The sequence below is a fragment of the Paramisgurnus dabryanus genome, chromosome 22, assembly GCF_030506205.2.
Source record: "Paramisgurnus dabryanus chromosome 22, PD_genome_1.1, whole genome shotgun sequence".
Lineage (NCBI taxonomy): Eukaryota > Metazoa > Chordata > Actinopteri > Cypriniformes > Cobitidae > Paramisgurnus > Paramisgurnus dabryanus.
Genome location: NC_133358.1, coordinates 3831831 through 3857693, shown reverse-complemented (window position 1 = coordinate 3857693; position 25863 = coordinate 3831831). Strand labels below are relative to the sequence as shown.

The window sequence follows — 25863 nt, the reverse complement described above, 5'->3', positions numbered from 1 at the left end:
CCCCTTTATCTTATCTGGTAGGACTTTGCATAATGTTCTAGTCTTTGGACATTTTACTACTGAACAGATGGAAAGAACAGAAATCTTTCACTAGAGCAGAAGAACAGGATTTTCCATTTAACAATTATAAGTTCATAAACTATCATTAAAAATAAAAATAAAAAATCTTCCACTACACTCCTCCCTTTTTATGATTTATTCATAACTTCATGACCCTCATCGTTGCATATTGTCTTTTGAATTGTACTGAAGATGTTGAGCACAGTTAGAGTTGGGGTCGTGCGCCCTTGATGATTACTTTGGATTTGTGGTGAGGAGGTTGAGCACAGTTATAGTTGGGGTCGTGTGCCCTTGACGATTCCTTTGGTTTTGTGGTGAAGAGGTTGAGCACAGTTATAGTTGGGGTCGTGTGCCCTTGACGATTCCTTTGGATTTGTGGTGAAGAGGTTGAGCACAGTTATAGTTGGGGTCGTGTGCCCTTGATGATTAATTCCCTCTGTAGATTCGGGTATGGTACCACCACACCACGCAGTCGGTTAGTCGTCCTCCCTTTGGATCACCCCTTGGATTCCAGCACCAACCCTTTGGCAATGGGCAGCGTGCACCCACGTGGCACGCTCTGCGATCTTTACGGTGGTATGAGTTGTTAGCAGAACCTGATAGGGCCCATCCCACCATCTGGCTTTCCAGGATTTCCTCCTGAGGTTCTTTACCACCACGTAATCCCCTGGTTTGATGTTGTGTAATGGTTCTTCTACTGGACGGGGTAGGGCTGCTTTAACCTGCTTTGGAGATATTTTGAAATACAGAGGACATAGAAATACAATACTGCAGCATTTTCATTTTGAAGAGGATCGCCTGTCACCGTGGTCCAACCTAAAAGTGTTTAGGTAAGCAAGGTTTTTGATTTGGACCCATCCAAATCCCTTCAGGAGTTTTGGTTGCTCCACACGATTTCCATAGAGCTATTTCTGTTGGAAGAGAAAGTGTTTGCATGCTTATTAATGATTCATGTGCTGTTTCAGCTTCATTTTCCTGGGGAATCTGTGTAAGAGAAAAGTTTTTGTTAGTAGTCATGAGATGCATTTCCTCTGGAGATCACGTCCTGTTCCTTGGTGTGTGCTTTGCATTTGCACACAGCTATTTGAGAAAGGAGTAGAATTTGTTATAGGAGAGAAACTGTCAGTAAAATCAGCAGTCAATGTGAATGGTTATAGATTGATTAGTAGAAAGTTGACAAGCTTGTGTTAGTGCATGCAATTCAGCCACCTTTGCAGATTTGTGAGGTGGTAAGCATCCGGATTTCACTACTTCAAAGTCAGACACAACTTCCCACCCCATCCTATTTATGCCTCTGTCATCTCTGGAAGAGGAGCCATCCTCATAATGTGTGAGGGTGCATTTAGGTATGGGTGTGTCAGCAAGGTCAGGCCTTGGTGTACATACTTCCCGTAGGGCAGACAAACAACAATGTGGTGTACCTTCATCAGGTGTAGGTAACAATGTCGCCGGGTTTAGCACTGTACATCTTTCAACTGTGACATTAGACATCTGTAACAATGCACAGAAATAACGCAGCCATCTTGCTGCAGACAAGTGAGATGTGCGCTGTTCGAGCAGTATGTGAGACACAGAATGAGGGACCAACAGACGCAGCTGTGCGTACCCCACAAACTCACTGCTCGCTTGCACAGCTTTCTCTGCAGCTGCCACTGCCCTGAGACATCCTGGTAGGCCCCTGGCCACCGCATCAAGGCGTCCTGAAAAATATGCAACTGGTCTCAACTTGTCACCATGTTCTTGTAACAAAACAGATGTCATACAGCCATTTCTTTCATCCACAGTTTGAATAAAAGGCTTTTTTGGGTCTGGCAACCCTAAAGTCGGTGCCTGCTGTAATGTCTGTTTTAATTCCACAAATGCCCTTTCAGCCTTCTCTGTCCATTCTACCTTCTCTGATGGTGCCAAAGGTTTCTCATAAATCATGTCATGCAATGGTTGTTGCATTTCAGAATAGTTAGCAATAAAAGTCCTGCAATATGATGTCATACCCAAAAATGACTTGTTTCTTTGTAATGGGCCTTGGTATATTAGCTATTGCCTCTGTTCTCTTTGGAGAGAGAGGCTTCCCCATTGGTGTAATTTCATATCCTAGAAAGGTTACTTTCTGGACTGAGCACTGGACTTTATTAGGGTTTACCTTATGACCTTCCTTAGCTAGATGAGTAAGCAGCCGTATGGTGTTGTCTGTGCACGATTGCTGAGTCGGTGCTGGCACCAAGAGGTCATCCACGTACTGCAATAAAGCAACATCATCATCCAACACAAGTTTCTGTAATGAACAATGCAATGCAGAGTTTGTAAATAGTGCGGCTCTCGCTGTACCCCTTAAATGTAAAATCAAACCAAAACTGGCTATTAGAATGGACAGGAACTCTGAAGAACGCACTTGAGATATCCACTACAGAAAACCACTGGCCGTCAGCTGGTATCTGTGAGAGAATTGTGTAAGGGTTTGGAACGTGAGGTGCCCTTGCTTGTACTGCAGCATTTCCTGCTTGGAGATCTTGAACAAACCTCCACTCTGTGGGCTGACCTGCATCCCTGACCATTTGTACAGGAAAAATGGGTGTTCTCACAGGTGAGTGTGGGCAGGGAATAATTATCCCTTTTTTCAATAAGGCCTGAAACACTGGCCTTATTCCCTCAAGCGCCTCCCTTTTCAGAGGATATTGGGGTTTACATGGTCTATAATCACTCTTTGGGGTGATAGTTACTGGTTCACACCCTTTAATCAAACCCACATCATACTTGTCTTTAGCCCACAGGTAATCAGGTAAACATTGTCAGGAACTTTTTGCGTTAAATCATTACTAGCACAGGTCATGTGTACTGACAAACTGTTTTGTGAGTTGAAATCTGCAGAAACAGCTTTCTGTATTACAACTCTCTCTCTCTCAGCCATGAAAAAGCAGCATAATCTCTTCTGTGTGCTGATAACTGCTCTGAGAACTGTATGCTATCTGCCAATGGTTCCCAATCAACAGCCTCGCTGCAGGCCTTTGCAAATTCACCTGCTTTTTCTAACGGCTGACTAGTATTTTTTGCAATGGAGATGTGGGGTATTGAATTGTCAACATCAAAAATTTGTTCCTGCTTTCCTGTCAACTGAACGAGTGCCACACACCATGAGTCATTCCAGCATATATGGGTTACAGTCAAAAACCCTCTGTCTTTACGGAAAACCATCTCTCTTGCAACTCTCTTTCTGTTATGTCAACAACATTTGCAATGCATGTTTTCAGCTGGAATGACCTCGCTGGCTTGTGGCAATCTTATCTTCCCTTCAGCATGCAACTCTTCATTCAGAAAGGCCCATTCATACACATATAACAGAGACACACACATAGACAACATTCTGGGATCCCAACAAGAAATATTCAGGCCTTGGTTGTTACATAAGATGCTAGCATTCATTTTACACATCAAATCCCTCCCCATGAGGTTTACCGGACACGCGTCAGATACCAGGAACATATGCATAAACTCATTACCGTCATGCATACAACAGAGTGGAGCAGTAAATTCTTCCCTCACTATATGCCTGAAGCACTCATAGATGAGTTAAACTGCCCACTCAAGGTGACAAATGGGATTTCATTTTTGCGTATGACAGAGTTGGTTGCACCAGAGTCTACCATAAACAAAAATGCCTGTCCCTCAACCATTATTTCTTTGAGAGGCAGTTTAGAGTATGCCTCTCGTTCAACATCAAGCAAAGCAAGTTCTTCATTGCATAGAGCGTTTCTTTCCCTTTCACACACATCAGAAAAACTGAATTAGCAAGCAGATAATATGGCATTTGAACCGCAGAAAAAACAAGATTGGACTTACCCCCTTCTGTCCGATTCTCTCCTTCCCCTTCCTGGCTTCAGTCCCCTTTTTCTTTACACCCCGCAAAGTTTCCCGCGTCCGCCTGGGATTCTGGTTGCTCTTGAGAATTCAGGAAATGAAAACATTGGTTTTTCAAGTGTTCTTTCTGTCCGCAATACCAGCAAATCTTCTCTCTCTGATTTTCTTGCCACTGCTTTCCCTCTTTATCTCTCGTTCTTTTTGTTGCCAGTTCTCCTGGAAACGTTGTCCTTGTGAAGGGAAACTGTGCTGATTATGTCGTTGTTGGCCCTATTTGCCCCATCTTGACAAAAGCTGAAGATAGTTGTTGATTTGCCTTTCTCTGCTTCTTTCAGCATGTAGAGAATGTGTAATGACCTCACTCAGCTTTCCTGATTCCCATCCGATGCAGGTTTGCTTCACCTTTGTTGAAATTTCAGGTTGAAGTTCCCTGAGGAAACTTGCTTTAGGTAGGATTCCCAGGATGTTACCTCTCCTGTGTTGATGTTTTTATCTGGACTTCCTCCTCTTTCTCTTCCAAGATGCTGTCGAGGAGGATTGGTGGGTTTAGCCCAGGTGATAGTTCTTGTGCTGGCGGTGGCGGGGGTGCAGTTGGTATTCTTGGTAATGCTTCTTGTGCGGGTGGTTGTGGGAGTCTTCTTGGAGGGGGTTGGAGATCACAGTCTAGAAGAGGTACCTTTGTATAAGAGAAATGTACCCCAGGTGGGGTACGTGCAGGTGCATATGGAGGAGGAAAAAAAACAGAAAGTTAGGTTCATCATGTAATGAATCTGATGTAGGAAAACATTATGCTTAATGTTTAGCTCTGACTTAGTCTGAGTCAGTTCGTCCTTGGTCTTTATCTTACTCTATGCTCTCATTTCTCTGCCATCCGCAATTATTTTTTCCCTTAATAAAGTGAGTGCTTTTACACTCAGTGTTCCTTTAGGAGGAAAATCATACCTTTTCTCCCAGATTTTACGCTTTCCAACGCCCCCATGCCCTTTGATTTGATCACTCGAGTATACACACCATTTTCCAGATCCATTGACTTTTACTCTTTTTCGAATTACCCTGACCCATGGTCACGAATGAAAAACGCTTACCGTATTATCTATTCAGATGCCACCACAACGGTTCTTTTCCAGATTCCGTCAGCTTTGACTTCAGAAATGGTTGAGACTCTCCCTTCCCTTAGGCCTGGGGTACGGAGCCCGAGACCTCTTGTCTCAGGGGTAATCAGTCAGTCTCTCCCAAACCTTCTGGAGTCTTCAGCTTTGGAATCCCATCCTCGTCGCCATTATTGTCGTGGAATTTTAGCCGCATCAAATAATACTCACTAAGAGTGAAAGTCAAGGATCACACAGACACACTGTCGACAGAATTTTCTTTGTCTGAATTTAATATATTCTGCAGAATAGGCTCTCACCCCCGTGGTGCTAGAAGTTTAAAAACCTAAGAGCCCCGTTTACAAGGTTGAGCACATATTTATAGTAAGATACTGAAAAACACAGTCAACCCATCTCCACCCCTGATCCAAAGATTTCATCATAGTTCCAGCGTCACTTAGAAAATAAACCTTCAATTTATCAATGACTAAGAAACCTATCAGTTGAAGCACATCTAGTCAAATAGAAGAAATTATTTTGTTCTCAGTGAAACTCTACCGTTTACTGAGTTTTTCCACTTGTTCATCATTTGTTACTTATGTCATTCACTAGCCCCCCTTTATCTTATAAAAAATCTTCCACTTCAATGCTTTACACTCACAGAGTCCCTTGCTCCTCACACACTCAGCGGCAAGATCTCTTTCAGTGCCTCAGTGAGCTGGCACGCTCCTATGAATTCCCTCCGAGTGCATCGCCAGGTGGAGACCGCTCATACTATGCATGGCTGTTCTATCTGTGTTACATGCTTCCCTCTGCTGTTCCTCTCTCGTTGAGATGAACAAGCGGCGGAGCCGTGGAACTAAGATAGATGCATAGGACAAGCAAACATGGGCGGGTCATAACACAGCCACTAACACAGTCCCTCGCTCCTCCCCCCTCAGCGGCGAGGTCTCTTTGGCGGCTTATTAGAGTTAGCACGCGGTCTTATGGCTCCTTGCCTCTAGTGCAGCTGTCTAGTGTTCAACGATAACAGAGCTTCACGCCCCTCCCCTCCTGGAGCGGCACAATCTCATTTGTCTGCTCGATAGGGCAAACACACCGCTATTGGAGCACTAAGAACACTTATTATAAGAGCCTAACCGGCCTGGGTCTGTCTCACTCCGGTAGAGCTCACAATGTTTGTCTGCCCTGTCATTTCTCTCTGGCTTAGACGGAATAGAACGAATTTGTTTGATATTATGCTTAGGCCCGAACACCTCCCTTTATTCAGTCCTGTCAGTGTGCTGAATATTGGTACATTTCTTATATACCCTGGTTTTTCTGCCCTTTTAATAAACTGCAATACCGCGGGCCTCACGGCAGACTTCCTCTCTGCATGATGGGTTCAATCTGACATCAAACCACCTAGACAAACCACTGCTCTGTGAGCCTCTCTGGTCACCGTCACTACACAGGCTCGTGCACCTAAACGGCCGAGCTCTGGTCTTACTCGACAGAGAACAGACTTTCTGGAAGAGGAAGGGTTAAGTCGCGCCTCGGCTGGACTGCCCTGAAATGTTTTTTGTGTGCTCCGTTTATCCAGAAACATACACATGTAATACTGTCGGTTATGCGACCTCACTGTAATGGCGAACGGTATTGAATTCCTCTCTAAGAGCAATTTCCGTGCTTACTATACTGTGTATTGACACCCCACGGCTGTACGGTGTCTCTAAACACTTTTTTGTCTTACCGACAAGCAGTCAATATACGCACACACGGCCCGCCATCCATAATTGTATCGACGCTTGCCGTCAAACCCCATTTTGGCGATCCATTCATGGGACACTGGGCTGGATTCTAAACAATAATTCAGACGCTTTCTCGCTGAAATTCGCTCTCGCAGCCCACCTCAGATTTTCCGCTACGATACTGACAGTGCAAGCGAGCACGGTCTTACGGCTGTTATTTTCTCTTCCTAGAGAGACAGCAGCCTCAGACCTTTTCATGGCTCAAAGCGTTTTGAATCGCGCCCTCTCTAAATGGCCACTCAAAGGCTTACAAGCGGTTTATGGGGTTTTTCGGCCAGATGGAAAAGCGAGCTTAACACCAGAGCATGCCCACAGTCAGACGCGTGGCATCTTGTTTAAGGCGGGCTCACGTACCCCCCTAACGAGTCTGAATATCGTGGCATTTTGTTCATAAGACCACTTTAGTTTGACTAAGCAAAGGTCCCGCCCGAGCTGACGGCCGGGACGCTTATGCTTTGAGTTACACATGGCTGCATGAAGTGCTATCGTTACGAGCTCGCCCAGCATCTGCTGTGGGTTGGACACACCTTGCGACGGAAATCAGCTTTCGGCGCGTGGAATGCCCATTTGTCTCATATCAATCACCTCGTACTGTACATTACATTTAAGGGGGTGATTTTAGCACTGCAGCACTCTTGACCGTGTTATCTGTGATAATGCGGTCGAGCAAACTGTGGTGGTTTCATTATTCACCGAGCCAGGCTGAGATCTCGCCCCCTGTACAAGCTGATGAGTCATTTATAAACTCATTGTATCGCTTTTATAAGCTATGTTCAATCAGAGTGATACGCATCTTGTGCTTTAACCACCACGATGCGGAAATATTCCCCCGTTACGACGGGCGTGTGGAGACTGCATCCGTGGGACACGACCTACATGCCTTATGACACAATGACACGAGCAGCTAGGACCCCTTTCGCGAGGCGTCCTTATGCAAAGTCTGATCTATCCCTGTCTGGTGACTGCGAAAAGTCTAAACCCTCGCGAATTGCATGGCGGCTCTCTCCCCCTACGCTAATATCTATGTTGCGGGCGATAACAGCGAAGCACGCTTTTACAGCCAACCATTCAATTTAATTCACAAGCCTGTCATTTTTCAGATGGGGACGGCGGAGATAACAGCGAACCACGCTTTTACGGCCGGCCGTTCTATTCAATTCACAAGCCTTTCTCAGATGCGGACGGTGCCCGAGGCGCAGCACTCTGGAACTGTCCAAGGTCCTGAATGACAGATACGTCTGACATACATCAGACGATCAGCTGTTCGTCTGCTTCACAGATCACTCACTAGCGCACCTGTCAACACAGGTTATCTATGGATCGTTGAAGTTATCACCTCCCTTAACAAATGATGCTCACTCGTGGTTAAACCTACTCCATGTGTGGATTGGCTTTACCTCGGGCATAGTCTTAGAGGTTTTTCATTTTGACATTTGTTACACGGCCGGCTGGTCCTCGCCGTCCACGTTGTCAATTTTACAGCTTCAACATCCCTGCCTTGCACGCTACTGGGGTTTGTTGCATTAAAAGGTGCGCCCGTAAGCTCACCTGTATGCACGATTTGTTTTTTAATTATATGCATCCACTGTGCGCTTAGAGAAGCTCACCTATGCACACTATAAGATTTCGGTATACACTAAAGATGTGCTTGGAGAAGCTCACCTGTATACACGGCTGTGCTATCCCTTTGTGACACACACACGCACACACTGTTGTTGTTCATCTGTGTACGTTCACGGTGCGTTGGGTACCCACTGTTACGTTCGTCAATCATATCTGTACACATTCAGATTAGATGGGTCGTTGAAGCCATCGCACTGGCTCACGCCTCCCTCAATAAGCTAATGATGTTAAAGGGATAGTTCGGCCAAAAATGATATTAAACCCATGATTTACTCACCCCCATGCTGTCCGAGTTGCATATGTCTATCGTTTTTCAGACAAACACATTTTCGGATATTTTAGAAAATGTTTTAGATCTTTCAGCCGATTAAATGTAATGTTACGGGGTCCCAACCTTCAAGTCCAAATAAAGTGCGTCCATCCTTCACAAAATAAATCCAAACGGCTCCAGGATGATAAACAAAGGTCTTCTAAGGGTAATCCGCGCGGTGTTGTTGTAGAAATATCCATATTTAAAACTTTATTTACGTAAATAAATACCTTCCGGTAGCGCCGCCATCTTAGACTCCTATGTATTCAGGAGAGAGTATTAGCATAGTGTATGCACTTTTCTTATGACAAATTCGGAGGGCGGGGGCACAGAGCAGCAGCAGAGTAGCCTCCATAGGCTGTGTAAGCTCTCATCCTGAATGCGGACGCAACTAATATGGCGGCGCTACCGGCATTCCCTACATATTTTATGAAATGAGTGAATCTGAAAACTCGAGCTCGGCACAAGTGGTGCAGTGTGGGTGCCATTCCATTGAGTCATGAGAATTAATTTGGTGCAAGCCTTAGTGGACGAGTAGCGCCTAGCTGTGAGTGTAGATCGGTTGTACACTCATCATTGCGGGTTAAATATGGGGTTATAAATTATGGGGTTAAATAAGTGCACTCAAAAATGTCCAATATGATTATGGACATCATTAAAATGGTCCCTCAAATTGTACTATTTAAGGGTATAGAGGGCTATTTTGGACTCAGCCTTTGATTAACCAATAAAGGCATTTTATTGCAAATTCACAAAGGTCTCTTCGTACAGCATTGTAATTGAAACACCAGCTCTTTGAGTATTTGAGTAAGAAAGGTGTCCAAGTAATTTATTCAGCAAATGGAATTGATATTCCTGCTTTGAAGATTCATAAGAGGTCAGACACAGATGTGTTTTGCAGGAGTTAAGAGAGCAAATTGATCTGTCATGTCTGAGCAGTTAACATCATGACTTACTTCATTAGTTCAAAGATCATTGTAGTTTATGATTCACAGTATTGATGTTACTGTATGCAAAATTTGCTAACATTTTTATCCCCATTGCATTCACAGGAACACTAGAAATGTAATTTTAGTCTATTATTGTAATCTTATCATTGGGTAGATATTTTTTGTCAAGGAAAGATCTTCTAGACCAGGGGTCCCTAATTTTTTTACACCGTGGACCGGTTAAAAAAAATGTGCGGGTACAGAGGGGGTTGCTGTTCAAACAAAGTGCTGAAAATCCTCCATTGCGAAATGTTTTATGTTTTAAACAGAAGTAAAGATCAAAGAATCATCCATTAGGCAAATTAATAACTGCTTTATTTTAATAAAAGTATAAATGCATATTTTTGTGGATTGTTTTACTTTTTTATTGTTTCTCAAGTTTGCCTGCCTATTTAGTCATAATAATAAACGATAAACAAACTTGGCTTGCTGTTCTCGAAGGCAGCTGGAACGGTCGGGCTAAAACCCCAAGTTCAAGTAACAGAACAGAAGAAAATAAGCTGTGAATGAGGAGATGAGAAGACGGAGGGATGTCAGGGTGTAGAGCATTTCTAGTCAACGTTATATGTTTCATTCTCTCTTTCTGTCCTAGATGGGTTCATGCAGACTGTGAGAAACAGGTGGGCTCTGACCCCAACACCCAGGTACAGGATGCATTCATCTGCAGTGTGTGTAAGCAGGTGGAGGAAGAGACTGGCCATGAACAGCCTGTTAGTGCCCAGGAGACGTCGCTCGCTGACCCAGAAACAGAGGGTGAGTTTTTTTGCCATCCATCTGGCAAAATGCATAGAGTTCTTTTAGTCATGGCTATTGCATTGATAGCCTTGCAAGAAAATGTTTCTTGGCGAAAAAAGCAAATAAAAATAGTTTAAAAGGCATATTTAAAATGATGCACATTTGATTACATTTTGAAATGTGATTGTAGCTAGGGTTGTGCAATTAATCTTTTTGCATTTAGATTTTTGATTTAAACGATTATAAAAACTGGGGGAATCGCGATTATTGTTCCGCATTCTGTTTCTGTCATTTTGTCTTGTGTTATAAATCCAGAGCATCGTCATAATCGGCTGCACTGCGGCACCTCCATTTCTAATTCTCTGTCACACTTGCATGGAGCTGCTCTCTAGAATCTGTTCCAAGTCAAATCCCTAGTAGAGGTCTAAACGGAAGACCCGAGGACCCGTATGGGGTCCGGATCTATATTTTATATGATAAACCTGGGACATGTCTGTTTAATCTCGTGGGTAATACCAAAGTCGGTCAGACTCTTGAGTACACACACTCACATTTAAATAAAATATTTCAAAAACTAAATATTTTTAAACCTTCTTCCTTAATATAAGCGAGTCATTTTAGTAATTTATTGTTGTTCTGTTTTAATTAAAATAATAATAAACAAATACTAAGCATTTGTAGTAATGGAAAATTATGTCTTTCATTTATTTGTGTTAGAACGCAGATACCATTGCCATTGTCTTATTTTATTGGTTTTGAGTTTTTCGTTAAGAATAATAAACAAACATAAAAAAACCTTTTTATTCAAGAAATGGAAATATTTAATAATCTGACTTTAAAAACAAAAGTTATCTAGTACAGATGAATGTCTTTGCCAAATATATTTTCGTTTAAAATATGCAATGCGTTTAATAAGTTCAGAAGGTGAAAAAATCCTTACCTGCACATCCCAAATAATACAAATACAACACATCTTTCTAAAAACGTAAGTCTCTGTGTTATTTATACATTCTGAATTAAAAGAACAATTTGGAAAATGAGATCAGAGAAACGTGTGAATGCCATAATTTCACTTGCTTTGAAGGCAGCTTATTTTGACCGAGAAAGCTAATATGGTAACATTTCTTCAGAAGAATTGTTGAAACTTATTAATTTACTGATGTTTTTATTATTACTCCACCTGTTTTATCAGCCTTTGAGATGGGATCAGTGTTCTGATCTTTGAAGGGAATAGGGCATAGGGATGATCATTAGGGCCTGAGCACCGAGGAGCAGGTCCCTTAATTGCGAAGAGATTTTTGATATCTTAAACGCTGTTTCAAAGTTTGCTTTTATTTTAGGCATATTTAGGGTTCTTGGCATGCTTAGATTAACCTGAATTTTGGCCCACGCATCAGAGTTGTCGGCTGTTAAGTGTGAACAAACAGGTCAGACATAGGTGTGCCTCTTAAGTCGCTCACTAGCGCCTCTGTTTGTCTTGAATTGTGGGGTTTCTTTTACCTACAGTCCCCAAATGGGTCAGTAACAACATTAAATAGTCCACTGATATTTACCCACTATAGCAATAAAAACGTGCGAGGGCCTGCCATCGCTGCGTGCAGCTATATTTTTCTATTGAAATACGCCCTTTATCTTTTTGTGAGCGGCAGCCGCGTATGCTTTAACCAATCATTGAACAGATTATTAACAACCAATCATAGAACATTTTACTGGCCTAAGTGTTTAAAAGATTGCGGGGAAATGTTTTGGAATTGCGTTTAATTCACACATTAAAAATCTCATAGAGAAATAAAATTAAGAAATCAAGAAAACACAGGGTTTTAAAGGTGATTGCGCTTTAGGCAAATCATTAAACAAAATACACAGAAGAATTTTCGTTGTGTTTAATTTATCCATCTTGACACATGTGCAATGTTTTATACGTATGGTAAGTGTAAATGCATGAATTGGATATGGGTCACAAACGAAAGACTGTGTAATAAAAAAAATTGGATATAGGCAATAAATCAGAATTGGGCATCAAGATTTGCAGTGTAAACAAAGCCATAGTAAACGTCTATGTTTTTTTTCTAGTTTAGACAATTTTTAGGGCAAATCTTTCTAAACACATTTACATTCTCATTTCTGAGACACTATGAGTGACTTATTGTGCTGACAGTGCCGTCTTGTGGGTTCAGTGTTGGACAGATCTGTTGTTTCAACCGTTTATTCAAACAAATCTGTTCAAGTCATCACTTTGCGAATTGGACGCGTTGTGTGCTAATCCAGGCTGAGCAACGCAAAACTGTAAACAGTGTTGCTGTAACAACACAAAAACATTTCCTCGCTGGATATGATTTGGTCTTCTGACCTTTCGCCATTGTGTCAGTTTTGTTTTGAGAAATATGCGCAAAGGAGAGAGCAGAGAGACAGTTTAAAGACAGAAACTCTGCTCACTCTGTCACGCAAACAAAGATCATTTCTCATTAATCACATGAAATGAGCCAGCATGAAGTTGTGACTGCACGGACGGTGCACCGCGAGAATTTTGCAGCAATATCGGCCAAAGCAGATTTTTTTTAATATGCCAAAAATTGGCGAAATTATCGGAACGGCCGATAAATCGGTCGACCTCTAATGTGTAGACCTCTAATCCCTAGTAGTAATCCTGAACTGAGGCAGATCTATCCCTCACGTTTAAAATATGACTCTCGTGCCATTGGACCAATGTGTTTAAAAAGCACTTCTGATGGCACCACTTCTTTGACATGTGTAGCCTATGCAACAACACTATTGAATTACTTAATTTAAGTAAAGTACTAGTAGCTCCCTCTAAGGAACACCCATACAAGTCATACAAGGTTGGCAGGTCTGTGTACATTCTGCAGCGTTCATGTCTTTCATAGCATTACATAAAGCAATAAAATAGTGTTGTGCCTTTCGAAAAGTGTGTTTTCTTCGCCTGTATGAAAAATTACTTTTCCAACTTTTCCAACTCAACTTTGACTTTGTACATTTATTAAGAGATAAAGCGTGAGCTCGAAAAAAGATGCTGTGGACTGCTTTGCATTGCAATATCCTGCTGAGGGGCATATACAAGTTTTGAACATCACCTGACACCAACTATCAATATCACACAATCATGCTTTTGACATAAAAACTGAAAGCAACTGGCTTTATTAAAACAAGAACAAGTTAATTTTATTTGTCCTGTCCTGTGTGCACAGACTGGGAAGTTTTTCATGCCGATCTCATGGCGTCACCGACGCAATAACGTCATACGTCAAGTATTTTGTGGACCTGTGCATACCACTCAATAAAATCAAACATTACAATAATAACAAACCGTGCTTTAACAAGTACATTAAACGGTTAAGAAAGGAGAGAAATGCAGTTAATTTATCAGGAAACAAAGAACAATATATGGCTGCCAGATACAAACTGAGATTTGCCATACGAAGAGCCAAATCAAGTTATGCTACTTAACTAGAAGAAAAATCACCACTAATGATACAGGTTTTATCTGGAAAAAATTTAAAACATGACAAATTACAAAAAGAAACCCACCCCTACACCTGACGGGGATGCTCAGCTTTCAGATAAGCTTAACTTCTTATGGGAGGTTTGAGTAGGTACCAGCTACTCTACCATCTCCCCCTGACCCTCTCCCCTTTTACTATTAACAAGGAGGAGGTGAGGAGCATTTTTAGGGGACTTAAGAGGAATAAAGCCCCCGGCCCTGACAACATCAGCCCCACTGTTCTCCACCACTGCGCTGTCAAAACTCTGTACCCAAGTGCTTCAAAGAATCCGTTATCATTAGCCACTTTTGCACTATCGTGCCTGTGCTAGGATCAACTCTGAATATACACAAGTATTAAAAAGCTATGTTACAGTGGTTAAGTTATGATTATTATTTTTACCATTTTGTTTCTTAGAATTTCTGTGTTTCATTAGGATGTGATCCTTATTAAGCAATAATAGTAAACTTGCATCTGTTGCTGTGTCATCTCTCATATACAAATTAAAAACTCCTGGATGATAAACTGAAAGCTTTACGTTGGCATTTTTTCTGTAAAACGGAGACAAAGAATAAAGCAGCACATCTGTGGCGTTTTGTATAAAGGGTTTGTAAATACACATACAGTATACCCACATATAAAGTTTGCTACATTCATATAAGAGTTAAATTAATCTCCAAAATACCAGAAAGCATGGCTATGACTAATATAATAAAACCATGGTTACTTTTTCTAAGGGCTGACTAAAAAATTCAACAAATATGACAATATACAAAAAACAAAATAAACACCCATGTAAGACACTTATGCAATCCATATTTGTATTATATTTTAAGTGTTTTGTATGCAAATGTTATGTAGCAAGTTAACTCACCGACTGTAGATACCATTGTGACTCTAGTGATCGCTTCTTTAATACATGGATGATGAAACGATGATCCAACACACATCTTTAATTTCTCAGCACTGTTGCACTTTAAACACTTTTTTCTGTCCCCGAAACTTTATAAACTTCTCCCGAACCAGTACCGGTGTGTGCCGGATCCTTAGCATGACGAGTTTGGCATTGTAGCGCGTCTTTGCTTTTAAAGATGCAGATCATTTTCTTCAGTCCGAAGTAAAAACATAGCGGGCATCTTCCGTTAAACTGGTGATCCCGATTATTTTTAAAGTTTTAAATCTGCAGTTTAATCTGCAGACAGATAAATGCGCATCTTGCCAGAGACTCAGATAAACTCCACCTTTGACCTTAACCACTCCCCTAGCCCCGAGAAGCCTGCTCTGGCCCAAGGTATTCGGCGGGCCAGAAAAGCTGGACCTAAAGCCCCAACGAAGCACCAGAGAAGCATGACAATGCAAACGCGACAGGCCTCTGCAGGCACTGGCATGCCCGCTTGAAGCCTGATAGTGCAAACACGACTATTCTGTTTCCCAAAACCAAGACCATCTCCTGCCTCAATGATTACAGACCTATCGCTTTGACATCAGCAGTCATGAAATCATTTGAGCGCATCTTTCTCAATCACCTAAAAACTGTCCCTACCCCTCTCCTGGATGCATTCCAATTTGCATACAGAGCCAACAGGTCAGTTGAGGACACACCATCTTGAGTCCGCAGACACATATGCCCGCATCTTGTTTATGGATTTCAGTTTTGCATTTAATACAATAAACCCGGTAAACTGTTTAATATACTACTGGACGTGAATGCGTCTGGTGAAGATTAACAATAACATATCTGCCCCTCTTTTCCTCAGTACAGACATACCCCAAAGATGTGTTCTCTTACCTTGGTTATTTTTTCTCTACACAAACCAGCTCATATCACACCAGAGCTCTTTCAGCCTATACAAATATGAGGACGATACAACCTTCATAGTACTCATCACCAATAATCAAGAAACTACATATCGTGCACAGATCAACCAAGCAGTGACCTGGTGTAAAGATCATTGGTTCACCTCTACCATCCCTTTAATCACTCTACCACAAACGGACATTACGCAGGGCCTACAAGATAATCTCTAATACTTTTCACCCTGCACACAATGCTTTTCAGCTACTGCCCTCTGTATTTGAATTGAAACGGTTTCAAAAGGAAGTGTGTCGGAATTGGAACAAAAATTGGGTTTGTGTCATATTTTTTTATAGACTTAAGAGTCTAGATTTCTGGAGGTCTAGAAAGCTCTCTGAAATTCTTCAACTACAGAAAAGGCTACCAAATGCATCTATTACCAGTTTCCTGTGCTCACAGCACCAGCTGGTGACCTATCATTGAGGCCCTGAAAAGCTAAAAGCAGATCTTATTTTCTTTGTGCCATTATTACCAGACATAATGAAAATGGACTCCTCCTTAACCCAATAGCAGGGAGATACATTTGTAGTGTGTGTTTGAGGCGATTTCCCCCCAAACTGCCTCTAATTTATTACCAATGTTTTTTTTTCCTGTGGGTGCCCATGGTGGTGAGTTGATGTATGCTGGCATGTGGTTGGCAGAAAAGGATGCGATCAGACCCTCCTGTAAGAGCTCTTTGTAAGGCCGGGCTTGCCAGCAGCAATTCACTGGGCTGCTGCCAACAGCTCAAGGAAGTAATCATCCTATTTTTGAGTCCCCAAGAGAAAGTACTCTAATGAAGACAAGAGACGCCCACCTGATAACCAAGCCTACCACACTCCCACTTCCTGATAAACAAACACATATACACCCACACACAAACACACGTACACACTAAGGTTGACAAAAATATTCTGTCATGAAACCACAAAAACCAGTATGATATTAAACTTTTTTTTATATTACCTAATTAAAGACAGGGTGCATGATCTCTGAAAGCCAATGTTGACATTTGAAATCACCTTAACAAACACACCCCTACCCAAATAGAATAGACCCGCCGCACACATACGCAACCCAGGCAACGATGTTGTTTAGTAGACGCACACGTTACTGCTGATTGGCTACAAATGTGTTTTCAAAAGCATTTTCAGATTTTGTGCACTCTGCCTTTAAACATTAATCATGCCAAAATCAAGATGTGTTTGAACTGTCAGGCTAGTAGCATGGCAGAGTTCTGTAAACCCCACCCTTAATACGCCTCCCTGGATGTAATGCACACAATCCCGCTAATTTCTGCATGGGGACTGCTATTGGTATGTCCAAATAATTCAATAAAATTAATAGGACAATATCAGATTGAAATCAGGGGCGGCGTTTGCGTATGGCATTCAAACGAAACAGCAAAAATTAACAGGCTATAATAATCCTCATAACCATGATCCATGAGACTCGCGGTTCTACCCCACACTCGAGCTAGATGCAGATTGCATACATTATTTCAGAAGTAATATGATTTGTTATCTGTGGATAAATAAACATGTCCTTCCTCTGGGAATTGTAACGCAGCCGCAGCGAACTGTACGTTATTCATTATTTGCGCGCTTTTGAATATGGCCACTTGTGCAATAAAAACTGCACGAGGACAGAAGGTAAGACCTGTTTTTCCTTTTAGCCCTGTTTTACTAAGAATTTGTATTAAGATTTTAGTCTTAGTTGGTTAACTTGTGCATTACATCATTTAAAAGTTTGTTTATTGTCGGTTGACATGACAAGATTTTCGCTTTGGAGGCATTTAACAGTGTAAATGTTTTGTTGATATAATCCTGTTTTAGTTAATCTGTTGCTGGAGTTGCACTTACAGCCTTTGAAAAGCATTTTAAACAACCAGGATTTTCAGTTTCTATTTTTGTTTTTTGTTTGTATTGCTTATGCATTGTTGTTTTCTGTAAGTGTACGTCCGTGCAGTCTTTAGTATGAATTTGTACACGTTGGTGGAGTATGGACATATATCATGTGGTTTTATAGATTCGTTATTTGAGAATGTCCTTCTTGTACCCCGGAGGAAATTATGCCATACCCTAGGATTTCTTGAAACGCCACCACTGGTTGAAATGTTAAAACGGTATTTTACCTCTGTTTTTTATCTGAAGTCTCCCTGTACATTAAAACAAAGCAAACGTCCTAAGCATGTACATAAATATTTATTTAAAGTTACACATTTTACTTTTTAATTTGTGAATTACTATACATTCATCTACATTACAAAAGTGAACATATCAGATCAGATTATCCAGAGATAAAGCATGATCTCGACGAGAGATACTGTGCACTGCACTGCCAAGTCCTCTGCTATTTTGTGGACTTATCTCATCATTTAAAAACGCTTTCCTGCCAATGACGAGTTTTTCCAGCAATTCATATTTCCGCTATTATCCACTAGGTGGCTCAACTTATAAAACACTAAACCATCCACTAATCCAAAAACAGTAAAAACTCAGTGTATGTTTTGTGGGTAAAGAATTAATGGCATGTTTTTTGAAACAGTTCAGATAACATTTTAAACCTAGTTAAACTAGCATTTTACTCAATTATATAAAAACACCCAATTTTTAAGAAATACCACTGAACGTGTATGCTCTCTTAATGTCATAAAACTTCTTTTTCTATGCATTTACTCTTGTGCCGTTATACGGAATGCAGCAGACACTCTCAACTTAATGTTTTCTATAAATCCCTTATCATGCCCGAGTTAAAAAAACATAAACTTTGCAAATTATACCAGAAGTAACTTAATTACACGTATTCTAATAATTAATTGTTTAGCAATATTTTAAAATGTATGCGATATTTAACTGGTAACCAGTGTAAAGATGCCAAAATTGGGCTTATGTGCTCATACTCCTTAAGTGTTTTAAGTGTTGTTTATGTAAGCGTTATGTATCAAACAACTTTACACACTGACTGTAGCTACCATGGTGACTCGAGTGGTTTCTTCTAACAAAGGACTAGCAAAGAACATTGACACGAGCAGATCAACAGTGTAAAATATGTATATATGTATATATTTAAAAACTTAAACAATATAATTTTACATCATATGTTTTTTATTTGTTGGTTTCATGCTGCTAATAAATAACACAAAAAATTATTAGAAGTTGCGTTTACAGCCTTTAGACTACACTGCATGACTCGCTGAACAACTTAGTCTTGTGGATCAAATTGCTTCATTTGCAGTGACATTCAATGTAATGTGATGGGTAGTCTTGCAAGCCCTAGTACTGACTAAGTACCAAGATACAGCCATGTTTGATGTCGCCAAGCACAAACATACAGGCAGGTAAAAACAGTGCTTTTCTTATTTATAATACGTTCACAAGACAGTATTAAGACAATATCAACAACTTAGACTTAAAATTAAACTTAAAACCAGAGTTACCAACAACACATTACAACCTTCTCAGCTTATAGAAGAACTTATGAAAATTAATAACTTGAAAAAATTACCTCCCAGCTATATACAATGATTTTCAACCAAAACACAACAATAACACTCCCAACAACCAAGTGGAAACCGACTTGGCCGTCTCTTCAAACCCTGAGTACTGGGAACAAATCTGTATGAACACATTTTTCATGACCGATAACACAAATTATGCAGCTTATACAATATAAAGTAATTCACAGAACTTACATCACCCAAAGTAAAATGTTCACAATGGGCCTACACAACACCAATATTTGTTCACAATGCACTTTAGGTAGCATAGATGACTATGTGGCAGTGCCAACCAGTTTAATCATTTGGGGTTACAGGCACGAAAAAAAGTTCACAAGACAGGGTATTTTTCCGAGGTTGCTGTAAAATGACTCCACTGTCCATCTGATGGCTTCTGTCGTCATGGACGGTGTTGTCGTCGGAGAGTCATCCTGACACAGCTGAAAAGATCTGCTGTCATGCTTGCTCAGATTATCCAGTACATCACACAATCACCTGGGCTCATGAACAGATGGCTGATGGTGGTGATTGCCTGATTGATTCGAGGTCTTTTGATCTTAAGAACTTCAAGCTACAGCCGCTTGGTGCCATATTCATATTTGATTTAATAAAGCCTTTAAATTAATCTGCAATACTTTCGAGCACTGTATGCTGGTGGCAGAGTTAGGTGAATATTGATGAGTGAAATAAGTGTGAAGACTCATGAGGGTTTGGAGGCATTGAGGTTCACTGGATAAGCAATAATAACTGTTTGAAACCTTGTGTTAGTGTGCTGAAAGCCAAAAAACCTTCCATGGTCCCTTGAATTGGGATGTATCAGAAATCTGTTTTCTCCCTTCCTTGTCTGTCAAATGGAGGCATCAGTACCTCATGATCCCAGCAGCTTTCTTCCATTATTGAATTTTGCATGTCCTCTGAGTAGTTTGAATCTCTCTTGCACCCAACAATTTTTTTTATAGACCCTTAAGGCTTATGGATTTAGTTTGGCATAGCACAAATGTATTCATTAAGTAAAAAAGTTTAATATTAAAATATTGCAATGTTAGATGCACTGTGTTAAATGACCTCCATTGGTGTTCTCTCTTGTACATGAGTGGTGAATTAGCAGAGTTTAAAGAGAGCATGGCTGGTAAATATGTTGTCATGGTGATGCCTGTCACATTGCCCTACAGGGGCAGCTTTAATTTTCCTCTTGGTTGTTCAGAGTGATTAAAACCTGAATGGATGGTTGGGGATGAAGCAAGATTTATTTTATTTTTATGTTTTATTTACGGACAGTATTCAGATTATTCAGATTGTATTACCTAGATTAAGACACAGAAGTATACATTATCCCACTGGCCCTGGTCATTTTGCAGTAAATAAACATTCTAGTTTGCTTAGTTTTTCACTCTGTCCTGTGTTTTAAAATCTTTGCTGCTTGTAATTACAGTTTAAAAGGGGAGATTTGGAGTGCTTCTGAAGTTCTAATATAACTTTTTTAATATTTTCTTTCTAGATGTCTTCACTGGGGTTGAGGAAATGAATGAGGCAGAGAAGGAAGTGATATTGGTGCCAGAGGCCAGTGGTAATCCATTTCTTTCAGTACCAGAAGACTTTCTCTCAAGTAAGTCTCTCAAGACCTTTTCGTTTCAGTAGTATTGTCTACCCAGCAACCCTGCATGTCTGCAGCCTTTTCCTCCTTTTTGGTGTTATGCAGTTTTGTGTTACATAATATTGTTTTCTACAGCCACGGAGCCCTTAGATTCCTCTGTGTTTTGCAGCTGCTGAACCTGCCCAGGAGATCCAAGTAACAGTCACTCTGACAGAGGGACCCAAGCCACCACCATGCTCCTCCACTTTGGTGGGTGTACACTCGACCCCTACCACTACTGAAGACCACAACCAAGAACAAAATCTCATTGATGCTTTGGAAAGGGGGAAAGGAACAGAGAACACACTGCCTGAAGCTGCCTTTAAAGCTTTTCCTGCTTTGCCGACCAAAGAAACATCCCCTGTGCATTCGCCAGCCCTAAAGGAGGAGCCCAAGGATGTCTGTCCCTCAGATCTCTCTGGCATGAAGGATAAGAAGATGGTGAATATCCCAGAAGCCAATAGAAATGTTAAAGATATTGAGCAGGTAACGAAGCAAGACCAACAAGGAGACGAAGAGGAGGAGGTAGAAGAACCTGAGTCCTTTAGTGTCCCACTGGTTGCAGAGCTCAGTCCTACGGTGGAAATGGATACTACACCTGTCAGCGACCACAGCTTCTCAAGTTTCAGCTCTCCCACTGAGAATAAGAGTCTGATTTTAAAACATTCCCCTGCACTGTCCTTCGAAGGCTCAACCAAATTGACGCGGTCCCCGTTCTCAACAGAGGCCTCACACAGGGAGACATCTCAAAACCAGACTCCTACCTATTGCCAGAACCCAGTTGGATACAACCCCAGCGTGTCTAACACTACTTTCATCCCCCTTATGCCCAAAATAGGTATGGGAAAGCCAGCCATCTCAAAGAGGAAGTTTTCTCCAGGAAGGCCAAGGGTAAAGCAGGTAAAACCTTTGTTTTATGGCTATTCTTTCTTGTTGGTTGTTAAAAACACCTTATTTTGTGGTTTCTTTCTGTCTGTGGTTCACAATTATAGCCGGTCAGTAATACCTTGCTTTCTATGTCCCTTAGTCACATTGATTAGTGCCAGAGCATAGTGTGTATTAATTAACATGGAAAAACTCGTACTGTGCTCTGTCTTGCTTGGGCTTTTTCTTGTTTATTATTTTTCACCCCTAATTCCCCCACTGCCCTTCTCAAATACATCAATCACAGTGTTCTGGGAGAAAGGGGGGTGGGAGTTGGCTCCTGAGCCAAGGGTTTATGGAACATAAAAGAGTCTTTTCAGAGGTGTTGTTATTCCGATAACTGCTCACTGGGCTGGAAAGCACAGCACAAACTCATTTCCCCATTGAGCTTGGTGCAGGAAAGATGCTGAGAACTCCTTTATAAGGTCTTCTAAGCTGTCAGAAATCCAAATTAAACCTGACATTGCAGCGGATTTGTACTTCGTAAACTTTGAACCACTATTAATCCACACATTCTTGTAAAACAAAGATTACAGTGTGTTCTTTCCTTTTCAATGTATGGACACATCATTGGATTGTTGGCCACCATGCCATTTCAGTAGGGCTGGACGATATGACCAAAAATTTCTATTGCCGGTATATTTCTACATTTTGATCGATACATTATAAAACCGATAACCGTATGAATATTTTTAAAAAACTTGGAATAAACTGCCAAAAATGCCCACAACAAATGTTAGTACCACCTATATAATATTTAAAAACCTTTCATTTGTATTTAGCCTTCATATAAGATTAAATGTAAACTCGCTGTCAAATAAACATAAGACCTAAAGGCTCATCTGGAATATTAATAAGGTGCACCTGAACATCAGTCAGTGATATATGGTGTAATGCAGGGGTCTCAAACTAATGGATTTTTTTAGTCACAGTATTGACTTTCATAGTTTTGATCAATTTGTTATTATAGGAATATGTGGAAAATATTAATAAATAGCGAAAGAGACTCTAAAATTTTTGAATGGCAGTACCATTTTTAGGCTATTTAATGTTACATTGAAATTTATGTCAAAGCTTTATTTGTAATTGCATGGCAAGCTACACGATATATTAAATACTAGCATACTACATTAAATGCATATATTATAACTTACTCCTAATGAGACGAGTGTCATAGCTGCACACATACATTTATCTTTGCACATTTCTTTTTTAACCCGGGAACCTGATTTTTCTCTTCCATAATTCAGTTTCCTGCATTACATCTCCCGTTCTCCCTCCCTATATGGTGTCACCATGGAAGCTGTGACTTGACGCAAACTAACCCCGCAACTCCTTCTCGTAATTCTGGGTGTCAGCTCTTCTCTGAGCAAACACTTTAAAATCTCAGTTTAGAAAACAACATTTTCTGATGAGGCAGAACATACAACTGCACTTACTGTAAAGCTAAGGCCCGAAAGACACAATGCACAACTATGCAAATGCGGACGGCAATGCTTGGCCAATGTACATGCACTCTCTCTAATGTGGCTTTCACATAGGATGCAATGCGCGCTGCGCTATAAAACCCGTTCATTTCAATGGCTTGTGCCGCGTGAGGGCGGTTTGTTTTTGTGTCAAGCACGCAGCGGTTTGTTGTTGCGTCGAGCACGCCGCTGTCAAAGTTCAAAATTGTTTAACTTTTGTGCTGCGCTCTGTGACGATTACTCGCATGGCCAATAGAAACTGGGCATTCAAACAAAATGGACGAAGAGCTTATACTCAGAATTCCCGGAGCTTCTACACAGATATCGGAAGGAAAGCCGTGTCATGGACACATGTAGCAATTCAAGTTGGCATGTCAGGTGTGTTTTAAGTCAAGTAGTTCGTTGTAGGTAGGCAGCTTAAAGTTACGTAATATGGAGACGGGCAACATCAGTCTCTGTATTCCTCATCCACTATTTAACCCAAATATAAACACTGTAGTAATTTATTGAATCCCCGCCTACTTTGGTCTGACCAGCAGAGCACAAATCACTTGGCTGCGCTGAACCCAGCGGCGAGTGCAGCGCACTACGCTTCCTATGTGAAAGCCGCATAAGACAAGCCCTCCCATGTCTGCAAAAAAAGTCAGGGAGCATTTCCATGCATAATTTTTTTTTTACATGCTCAAAGGTTGGTAGAAGGACTTTTTATAAAGAGTATTTCATATAGAAAAATGACAACATGCATTCTAGAGATATTGCGATGGTGAACCAAAACATTGCAACCCCTGTACTTGAGGACAATGGTTACATTTATTCCTTTGACATTTAATTAGATATATTGTTATTTGACAGTTAAACATATCAGTATTATCAAACTTTGGCAATGAAAAATCAAAACAAATATTTTTTTACCATAACTATTTACATCAATGGCTACATTGACAGTGCAGCTGTGCATTTGTGGTGTTCTAGCACATTCAGGAATGCAACAATATGTTAAACTGTGTTTATTAAAACATTTTGGTTTCTTTGGCTCTGGTTGCTTATCTGGGCACAGTGTAATTAAAAGGGTTGGTATCTGTCACTGGTTACAACTAAGATTTGTGGTCTGCTGTGAATAAGTTTGCTTATGTGTGTGTGTGTGTGTGTGCGTGCGTGAGCGTGCGTGCGTGTGTGTGTGTGTGAGCGTGCATGCGTGTGTGTGCACGCGGGCACATATATGAAAGAGATTTTGTTGTGCAAATGAAGTTATAGCATTTTAGTGTTTTTCTGACTCTCTTTGACATACTTTGCAGTCTGAGGTTCTCTAGAGTTCTCTTGGGGTTTACCGAATGTTTTACATTTGAAAATGTATCTGTTGGGTAAACTTGAATAAGATTTCATGTTTCCAACTATGGCATATTTGAGCGTCTCATGGGCTCTCACCTAACACCAAGCTACTGGAGTTAAAGTGTGCACCTCTATATTTGTTTAGTGTTTTATTTCATTTACTTTTTTTCAAAAGTCTCATGACTGGATGGTTACTTTTCCCCAAACTTGCATTGCATGACTAATTGATTTGCAATTGAATGCATCATCATCAGTGTCATATATTTTTTTTTCTTTTCAATACTTAATCATTTAATGTTTCTGTATTCACAGGCATGTTGGCATGATGATATTGTTTGTCCCCCTAAATTCACACTTTACCCACCCACCCTTTCTTCTTCAAGAAAGTAAAAGTGTTTTATTAAGAATGTTTTATCTTGGTTATAAAAAAATAGAATTTTGTTATGTTACTTCATTAAAAACTTTTTTTTAATGAAAAGGAATCTTCTGGGACAAATACAACTAGCTCAGTGTCTGTTACATACTGTTAACTACTATTTAAAATAATTTAGGCTCATCCTTTTGTTTGTAAAAACAAACAAAAGTCATGATTACAGTACTGCACTTACAGTAAAGAATTAAAACAGAATAAATAGTTTACTATTTATTTGTGCAAAGTTTAATTCAACAGTAGCACTAGAACGGTAGTCTTACTTACTTACTTATCTATATTCATAATTGCACAACCGAAAACGCAAGTCACATGACTGTTCATGCATTCTGGGCATAAGCGTACAAGTGTAAAAGGGCCGTTAAAAAGGACAACAAAGTCAGCAAAGCCTGCAGTTCTGTCTCCATGTTATTGTTTACATGGTTGTTGCAGCTGGTCATTGTCATGTTTGTAGCAGAATGGTCATATGATAGGGGCTTGAAGAATCAGATAAGGAGGTGCAGTGATCCATGGGCCCAATCACGGAGCGAATCTAGGCAGCTATGCCTTAATTTCAGTTTAAATTTAAGTCTGTTTAGGTCAGTCAACACTGAAATGCAACCTTGGAGTTTTCAAACTAAAAGAGGGCAGCATTTCCAAAAGGCTCAGTTTTTAGGTGCTAAAAACTCAGGAGTATTGTGGAGGTCTTTCTTGCATAACCATACCAAAAGTTGCATTTTAAAACTGCAACAAACTAGTGTAAACAGTCTAGTCTAGGTGCTTTACTGTAAGTGCAATTGTTTTGTTTGTTTGTACAAACTG

At 40.6% G+C, this 25863-nt stretch overlaps 1 protein-coding gene across 15 annotated transcripts in view; it reads left to right on the top strand.

Moving 5' to 3' along the window:
* kmt2ca (lysine (K)-specific methyltransferase 2Ca) overlaps positions 1–25863 on the top strand; it is a 297061-nt gene that overhangs the window by 93943 nt on the left and 177255 nt on the right. For all 15 annotated transcript variants that reach the window (XM_065294625.2, XM_065294622.2, XM_065294623.2 and 12 more), the window contains 3 exons: positions 10305–10465; positions 20779–20886; positions 21044–21813. In XM_065294625.2, coding sequence (XP_065150697.2) covers positions 10305–10465; positions 20779–20886; positions 21044–21813 — 1039 coding nt within the window. The remainder of the gene's footprint in view (positions 1–10304; positions 10466–20778; positions 20887–21043; positions 21814–25863) is intronic.